This window comes from Triplophysa dalaica, chromosome 25 (genome assembly GCF_015846415.1).
Source record: "Triplophysa dalaica isolate WHDGS20190420 chromosome 25, ASM1584641v1, whole genome shotgun sequence".
In the NCBI taxonomy this organism is placed as follows: Eukaryota; Metazoa; Chordata; class Actinopteri; order Cypriniformes; family Nemacheilidae; genus Triplophysa; species Triplophysa dalaica.
The window spans coordinates 15,850,444-15,859,815 of record NC_079566.1 but is presented as its reverse complement, the minus strand read 5'-3'; the positions used below and the strand labels follow the sequence as shown (position 1 = coordinate 15,859,815).

The following is a 9,372-nucleotide window of genomic DNA, read 5'->3' as shown; positions in this document are numbered from 1 at the left end:
CTGACAGAAATACGATTTATGATAAATCTGCACTAATAATATGTCATTAAAGTAATTATTTTTAATGATTTAATTGCTGATACCAGTCAGTACTGCGGTAAAGAAAAACTAAAGCGCCACCTAGTGTCTGTAACTAACGAATCACTGCCCTGATAACATTACAACCCGAATCAGTGCGGACTAAAATATCAAAACATTTTTCTTCCCTGAAAATCATTCTAAGACAAACCAATAACATAATATTAGTATTTTTATAAATCCTGGATTACACATACACTGCACTATAGTAAAACCAAAGTTACACTCAATATACAAAAAATCAAATATATATGTTGTTATTGGACATTGACACTGGTTGGTTAAACACGCAAAGATTATATATACATGATCTGAATTATAACACAGGTGACACAATTTTATTGTGGTAATAAACAATATAGTCCTCTACACTTAGCAGCTTGGTTGTCTTGACTAAAAAAACACGAACTGATAAAATTCACATTGAAAAAAGTTTGAAAGCTGAATTCCGGCAGCTCCTTGACATGAGGATAATAAAATTCTCAATATTTAAAAAACAGTGACAACTTTGTCTACACATAATATAAACAACAATCTTAAAATGATAAAAGCAGCATTAAAGTAAAGGAATAACACAGGGAACATGATGATCATTTGAGCATCAGTCCTCCTGACAGCAGCCAAACGCACGAAAAAGCGTCAGTCTCTGCTAAAATTACAATCCGGCAAATGTATAAAACAGCACTAATCTTTTGGCACAATAACAAGTCAATTTCTCATCTGAGGCACCGCATCATTGTTGCCGTGGCAATGCTACAGTCTCCCATCCACAGAGGAGGAGGGTAAAGATGTGGAATTCATGTCCTCCTCGTTGGCCCCACACGTGTCTACCAGACAGATCAGGCAGCTGGTGACGGGGAAGGCACGTACTTTACTGGACACGACCCATTTGTCCGTCTCCGTATAATATTCCATGATGTGACCTAATCGCCCAACACCCTGAAACCCCGCCAGCACGTAGATCACGGAGGCCACGGCAGCGCACTTCACAGTCACACCCCTCCAGGGCATCGGCGACGCCATCTTCCACTCATTACTGCCGATCTCATAATATTCCACAGAGTCCAGTCCACCTGAAACCGCAGATCACAGATCAGTCACCACACAAACACACCGCAGGAGATCTGCTCCGTCTGTCTTCAGCTCATCGTCACAGAAGCTGTTGTTGCTTGCACAAAGCAGATGTCAGAATAACTATAAATATTACATTTAGTTGATCAGAAATGAAACTCTCTCACACAATGGTCCTGAATTCTGTCATAATCCATCAACTCGGTTTTCTTACTGTATCCAGTTATATTATATTTCATTTTAACGCTCTGCGTTTCTTTACATCATTTCTACTCCACAACGGGTGCTTTTTCTCAATGTGCAGTCATTCATAACCACAGTAGGTGGAGTTTGTAATTTCTGCTCAACAAAGTGACATATTTACTCCATCTGAAATGAAAGAACTTGATTGGATCATAATGTTTCTGTTAAAGCACTCGAGTTGACAGACTGATACGCTCCTGAGCGAGAGGAAACATACCCAGAGTGTTCTGTCCACCGACGGCGTATATTCTTGAGTTCACCACCACCAGACCGTGATTCTTCCGGGCCTCTCTCATCCCACACAGAACCCTCCACCTGACACCCCACCCCAACAAAATACACACACACACAGTTAATCATCCGTCAAATTCAGATGAATATAGTTTCTGAATTATGCTTGTGATCATTTAATGTGGTTTTGTTTGTTATTTTCAGTCACGGTGTGTAAATTAAAGAAAGGTCTGTGTGTACGCACTCTTCTGTGCTGGGGTCATACACCTCACAGTCGTTCAGCACTCGACCCGATACGTTGTTTCCCAGACTCCCACCGCAGACGTAGATGAGACCGTTGGCTTCCACCGAACCGTGACTGCAGCGAGGCATCAACATGTTGGGCTTCGTCTGCCACGTCTCCGTGCGTGTGTCATAACACTCGAAGAGATTCAGAGCAGAGCTTCCTATCAACACACACACACATCTACAGTCTATAAATGATGTCTATATCTGAGGAAGAGGAGACACGCCACGCGTCTTTTTCTACTTGAAGATCTGTTTCAGGCTCAAACTCACCCACTTCAGATCCTCCTGAGGTATAGATCTTTCCTTTGGAGGCGCAGGCGGCCAGACTGTCTCGTGGATTGGGGGGTCCGAGTTTAGAGTACCAGCTGTCCTTCACAACATTATAACAGTCCATGCGTTTAATGGGGAAGAGCTGAGAGCCGCCCAGAATGTACACAACGTTATCCCAAAAGACAGAGGTGGCGTCTCGTCGTTTCTCAAAGGGACAGCGAATGTCCGTCCAGCTGTAGTCCTGAAAGAATCCCCATGTTCAGTTTTAACTCAGAAAAAGATATACTCATTCAAGAAATGTTAATAAATTACACGTTCTGTGTGCGTGTTATTCAAATAAAGCACTGCTGTGATACGCAGGTGATCTAATGGATTATTTAGCGTGTACCTTTGGGTTAAAGTATCGACAGGACTGAGGCTGCGAGCCACCGAACAGAGCGATACGATAGTCGTGTTTCTTGCGGCGAGGTCGACTGCTTTCACCGAGTTCCTCACGGTCCTCCGGAGACAACAGATGATAACGCATTCCACCTGATGACAAACACACGAGAACATGAGAACATCAAATCTGTCAGATGACGAATAGATGACGGTAGTTAAGTCAACTTACAGATGACCATCTTCAAGCACTCTGGATTGTCCTGAATCAGCGGCTCAGCCTGGACCGTTTTACTGAGGAAGTTTTTGGATACGAGAGGAAATCGAACTTTTCCCAAAATGTCCACGATGTACTGCTGCCGATTCAACACATCATACTTGAGCCAGCGCACAGCAGCGTCATATATCTGCACAAACACACACACACCGCTGTCTTCTCCACAGTATTTGGTATGTAAATACGATGTTAAATCAGTCAGAGCATGTAATAAATCAAGCACAGTGTTTGGTGGTCTGACTGAAGGTCTCACCTGGTCTTCGGCTCGGACGGTGAGTGTATCCTGCTGGAGCAGGTATGTCACCTGTTTGACATCCAGCTGGAGAAACTCATCCATCTTATAGACGTCTGTGAAGTGCTGATGGATGAAATCGTCTGCAGCGACCTTCAGCTCAGGACAATTTAGACACTCGGCCAGAGCACTGATGCCTGACAAGAAAAAAACAACCAATCAGAGCACGGATCCCTTACAAGTAAAAAACAACCAATCAGAGCACTTGTGACTTATAAGAAATAAAAAACACCTTTCGGAAAATTAAAAAACATTGGGAAAACATTGACATCTAACCTAAGCAGTTGGTGGCATCGACCTGTTCCTTTAAGAAGTCCACACACATCTTCTTCACCGGCTCGATCTGGTACTGGTTAGCAGCGTTCAGTAGAGACTGAACATTATTACTGTTCACTAATATCCTGCAGGAACACAAAAAGCACTCTTAAGTGTCCTTCGAGAGCGAGACGGTCTGTCTGCACGTATAACTTCTTACCGGGCTGTGTACACAAACTCCACCAGTAACTCAATGATCTCCGGCTCTGCTCCGCCGAGCTCCACCTCATGATTCGTGGCTTCTATCATACTCGCTGAAACAAACGCAAAAGCATCAATGCATGTCTTACACGACTGTCCATTCTGCATACCGTCTAGTGTAGATCTCATCAGATAATATTGTGTTAGATGTGTTGTACATTTGTTGTGATTTCAGGTGCGTCTCACATGTGAACATGAGGTTGAAGAAGTGACTCGCAGCCGCCAGCACCACTCTGTGTGCCAGGATGTGTTTTCCCTGAACCACCAGGATGACATCACACAAGATTCCCTGCAAAAAAAAAGGGTTTGACAAACAAACTCCATCACTTTTCATTCATCTATGCATTCCTTCATTCAGCATTGCTTTGACTTTATTCAAATAAATTGTATATGAAGTATACACGCCCATAACAAAAAGATAAATAATTTTATTTGCAAATACAGAAATGAAGTTTTTATATGTAAAAAAAAACCATATTGGTTTTCATGAAGTCTATGATCTCTTACTGTTGAACACATAGGACAATAAGTTTGGCATCAGCAAGAATTTATGCATCATTTCAGTGCATGAATAATGTCAGATACCTGAGATTCTATGTATATGTCAGATCCAGTGAGGTTTTGTGAGGAGAAGCAACGTTACCTGTTTCCTCAGGTTATTCATCACTCCCATGATATTAGACAGTAATCTGTATTCCTCTTTGGACGCAGTCTTCTTCTCGCTTTTTTTCTTGGATCCTGGTGTTTTTTCGCATGATGTGGAGGCCAAACTCATCATGCTCATCTCACATATAAACTAGACTAAACTTTAATAAACACAGCGATGTAAACAGACGTAAATGTGAGCTGTAGGGATGATGTGAAGCACGCGACGATACGCGAAGAATTCCTCCGACCGACTGCGTGTGTCAACATAAAAGTCCCGCATGCGCGTCTGCCGAACGCGTGTCAAAATAAACGTCCGAGCTTTTGCTGATCTCTAAACATACTGTATATAAAAATATTATTAAATAACAGATTTTGTTAATGTGTTTGTGTAAACGATTTTTAAAGGTTATAAAGATATCTGGGAACATATAACATATATGAAATATCCCTTTTATTCGATTAATTATCTGAAGTAATTTGAATGAAAAAGGTTTAGATGGTTGATAAACTACACGTTTAGTTATTACTTAACTATTATAAAGAGCTTTTCGTTATTTACGATATTAACTTGAAATTTAGTATGTACGCATGGTATCTAAACATTGTATCGTGGTTCGTAAATAATGAAAACTGTACACAAGATATCAGTGTGTAAGAAAACACGAATTCACGCGACACAGACAATTGTGAACCTCGCATTAAAAACGGAATGTCCTAAAAATAACGTGCGACGCTAACAGAATGAGATCTTTACATAGACGTTTATATTTGCCGTACGTTATTAAAATAAAATGATTGAGTCTTTGTGTACATTTGGAATCAGTATAACAACAGCGCCCTCTTGTGTTTTGGGCTGGAAGCACGTGTGGAGCCACTTGATCATTAAAAGTAAGTGCTGTGGCTGGGCAGGCTGACCAATTACGAGAGAGAAGAGAGAGAGAGAGCGACAGAGAGAGAAGAGAGAGAGAGAGAGAGAGAGAGAGCGAGAGAAGAGAGAGAGAGAGAGAGAGAGAGAGAGAGAGAGAGAGAGAGAGAGAGAGAGAGAGAGAGAGAGAGAGAGAGAGAGAGAGAGAGAGAGAGAGAGAGAGAGAGAGAGAGAGAGAGAGAGAGAGAGAGAGAGAGAGAGAGAGAGAGAGAGAGAGAGAGAGAGAGAGAGAGAGAGAGAGAGAGAGAGAGAGAGAGAGAGAGAGAGAGAGAGAGAGAGAGAGAGAGAGAGAGAGAGAGAGAGAGAGAAGAGAGAGAGAGAGAGAGAGAGAAGAGAGAGAGTCTATTTTTCCTTTGTGTGAAGAGTTTAACACCCATGTCAGACGCTTTTCTGCATTTAATGAGGTTGAGGAACTCGTCCTTTGGTCTTAAAAACACAACCTCTCAAATGTTTCGTATCAAAGAACCAGAATGCTTCTTTATTTCACAAAGCTCTCATTTGAATAAACTGCTGTCAGATCATGTCTGAGTCTGAACCTGAGCAACAGATCTCTGGAAGTGTTCTGAACCGTCTGGTCGTATGGAAGAGCTTGAATGTGTCATAAACAGAGTTGGTAAAAATCTTCATATGCATTGTTGGATAAGTTACTCTGAAAAAGTAATTAATTACTAGTTACTCATTACATATTCAATAGTGTAATTAGATTACTGTCCAAATTACTCTGTCCAAAAAGTATTTAGTTACTCATTACAAATTACTTTCTATATCCTACATCAACCGATTAGTTCAGTGATTCAAGGATAGACATGAAACGGCTTATTTAAGTCATTAAAGAATAATATTATTAACTGACCAAACTATTACAAATGTGAGAATTATACATTAAAGCACAGATTTTAAAGTAAGACTTTGAATTTTGATGTCAATTACAGTATTGCACACGCATGTATTTCCAAAAATATTTAGTTTAATTACATCAAAAGTAACTGTATTTAAATTACAGAAAACATGAGAGTAATCCCTTACTTTACATTTTCAAGGGAAAAGTAATTAAATTACAGTAACTAATTACTTAGTAACTAGTTACACCCAACACTGTTCATATGCGTTTATAGACAGACAGACAAATAAAGAGCGTTCTTATATATAAATATGTTTCTATCTAAAGCAATGAAAAATGTGTGCAAATAAAAAATAAATAGCTTAAAAAATCCTGACTCCTGATCAGAGTTAAATCAGAAAACACTGACAAAGAATAAAACCCAATCAGACTGTACCAATCCACTCCTGCTGTTTTTATATCTCTTCAAAATATGTAAATGCATTCAGATTAAATCCAGTCCGCTGCAGAAACATTCACACCTTTTAGCAGCCAAATACTGTGTTAGGATATAGAAAGGCTTTATATTTGATCTCTTGAAGGCACGGGAAGAGAAAGACAATAGAAACACAGAGAGAAGATACAGTAAAGGTTAACATAATCATTTTTTAATGTGAGAAATCATAACAGATGTCTCTATGTTGTGTTTCTGTCTGAAAGCATCAGACGCTCGAGCAAAACATCTGTGAACTCTGTGAATGAGGTGAGAAAACCCTCTGCTGTCCTATTGATTCTCGTCTGTGTGCGGCCACAGAATGAAGGTATTTCCCCTTTTATTTCTTTTTATAGCCTCAATTCCCATCAGACGCCGATTGATTCCATAAAACCTGCACTTTGTTTTTCTCTAGAGAGAGAAGAGCACAAGCCAGACGAGAGCTGCTCTGCTCCAGGAGATTTCAACAAGACAGACGGTTGTTTATTCTTATATCATGTTTTATTCTGTAAGTGAACGCATCAGATGGCACCTTATTATTTTTTCCCCATAAAGCAGCATGCACGACAAACCCTCAGTCTTGGCTCTCTGCCCTGAATAACACAATTAAGCAAATATTAACTTAGCGGAGAGACACAAGGCCAAAGCCGCCCTCAATGAGGCGTACAGAAATTAATTACCAGAAGACTTCTTGAGGAGCGAGGCAGCGTGTTGTGGGCTGTGAACCTCTGCAGGTCGTTCTCCACCACTTCATTACATCTCTCTGTTTCTAAAAGACATCCCAAAAGTCAAACGATGATTAAGAAAAAAAAAAAAGCGACAAATGAGGTATTGCATAAGATGAACCACCGTCGCAACACATCTGAGATTTTCAGAGAACACGTATATGACTGAGGTGGAGGTTTTGGAGGTATTGCAAGAAAAAGAATCTTGAATTAAGGTTGACCTTTTTCTTAGTCACTAAATTCAAGAATATTTTTCTTACCCTATTGGCAGATTTGTTTTTGATTGTTTTAAGCACAAATTCGCTGAAATGTTATATTTTTGGTCAAATCTGCAGACTGCCACACACTTTCTGCAACAAGTCAAGATTGAAGATCGATAGGTTCCAGGCTACACGAGACTAAGGCAACTCTAACAGCACCCCACGGACACTTTTAGAGTTGCCTAGAAATGCCCTGACAGCCACACGGAGCTGGAAGATCATATAATGTTGTAATAATGTGAGATGATGTATTTTCTGTATTACAGGCAGACATATCTCAGTTTTGATGTCATGTTGTCTTTGAGCAGATCAGATGCAGAGCATGTGGAGAAACATAAACGTGAACATTCTCACACCTCAAGTTCTCTCCGAGCCAAAGGAAAGATAAATGAGGACGTGTGTGTGAGATCTGAGAAGCAGAAAGTAGGCAGAGATGAGCAGACAGAAGGTGCCAAATGGCATGTTTGCTTTCTATAAACAGATATATTCAGGCCTGCTGGGTTTGAATAAACATCACAGAATCACTTCCATTGAGACAGAACACACACGCACGCTCACACACAGGTCAAACACAATGAATATGATGCATAACAACACAACAAAGATAGAATGAATCAAATATAATATTTTTGTTCTGTAAAGTTGTCAGTATTATACTGTAATAGATCAATCACGGTCAGATTGTAATTCTGATGACATTTCTCATTGCACTTGGTCAATAGAAGCATTGTGTGGTGATGTGCACTTGGGGAAAAGCTGTTTGCTTTAAATAGACAAAGAGTCTAGATTTAGCTGTCATTGCTTAAAATATGCTGTGTGTGTTTAAACTCTTCAATAGCTGTACATGAAAGCTTCAGACGTTCAGTGAAACGTTAGCTCCTGTCAGGTTTCTTCTCAGAATGAAGAGCAGGATGGATGAAAATGTTTGAGCACAATTTGAACATGCAGAGAGATGTGAAAGTGCTTTAAGCCACATGAGATTCACAGATTCCCCTGGTGTTAAAACACACAGCTCAGCATCACATGTGTGTTGCCATGGACGACTCACGCAACCTCTGTTCCAGTGTTAAAAATACATTACAATAAAAATAACACACAAACAGCCAAGCGTTCAGTTTTTATGCCCACGACACTTCAAAACCAGCAACAGACCGGAAGAAAACAGCCAGGTAACATGAAAATAAAACCTGTAAATGATATACATGCAGATCATAGGAACGTTTTATTTCTCTTTCATATCTCATTTCAGTCTCAGTTCTCGTGATTTGTCTTTTGAATGTAAGTGAACATGAAAACATGTTTGTGATTGTCAGTGGAGATACACTAGACAGTGTTTTATCAGTGGATGGAGGCGGGAGGCGGGTGTAGGTGTGTTCTCTAATCCGTAGTGTGAATTTAAATTTACACCCACCGCAAGGTGAGTCGTTCAGAACTTACCGACATGGTGGTAAAAACAACACTGACCGATTCACTCTGTCTGTTTTTAACAAAAATCACAGTTGAGATCTCTTTAATATCTCAATTATTTCCCATAGACATCAATGAGATTATTGCCAATGGAAACTCTTCATTTATTCTTATCTGCGTCTCAGATATTTCTCCTGAAAAAAAGAGTCGGAAGTCTGATAAATGTGTCAAACTGAGCTCAGATTTGTCAAGTCTGCAATCAAAACAAATTTTTCATCAAATTGACACAAATCAAGGTCAAGGTTTATTTATAAAGCACCTTAAAACAACAAGTGTTGACCAAAGTGCTTACAAAGCACTAGCAAAAACATACATGATAAAAACAAATCACTCCAAGTATTATTATCTGAAGGCTGACAGATATAAAAACAGTAATTCATAATAACATGC

At 39.8% G+C, this 9,372-nt stretch overlaps 1 protein-coding gene across 1 annotated transcript; it reads right to left on the bottom strand.

Annotated features, from left to right (window-relative positions):
• Positions 1-237: 237 nt before the first annotated feature.
• Positions 238-4,596, bottom strand: klhl7 (kelch-like family member 7). Its single transcript, XM_056741885.1, has 11 exons — positions 4,288-4,596; positions 3,831-3,933; positions 3,604-3,697; positions 3,405-3,529; positions 3,090-3,265; positions 2,792-2,966; positions 2,570-2,712; positions 2,182-2,422; positions 1,868-2,069; positions 1,610-1,707; positions 238-1,151 (listed from the first exon to the last, which is right to left on the bottom strand). Exons 1-11 carry the CDS (start codon positions 4,426-4,428, stop codon positions 832-834), a joined length of 1,818 nt encoding a protein of 605 aa, XP_056597863.1. The 5' UTR covers positions 4,429-4,596; the 3' UTR covers positions 238-831.
• Positions 4,597-9,372: the final 4,776 nt, after the last annotated feature.

Bases quoted from the DNA above. Each gene is read 5' to 3' on its own strand.
- klhl7 (XM_056741885.1), bottom strand. From the start codon at position 4,428: ATGAGCATGATGAGTTTGGCCTCCACATCATGCGAAAAAACACCAGGA. The intron at 2,423-2,569 runs GTACACGCTAAA...GGATTCTTTCAG, and splicing joins GTCGATACTTTAACCCAAAG to GACTACAGCTGGACGGACAT. The intron at 2,070-2,181 runs GTGAGTTTGAGC...GTGTGTTGATAG, and splicing joins CTCAGGAGGATCTGAAGTGG to GAAGCTCTGCTCTGAATCTC.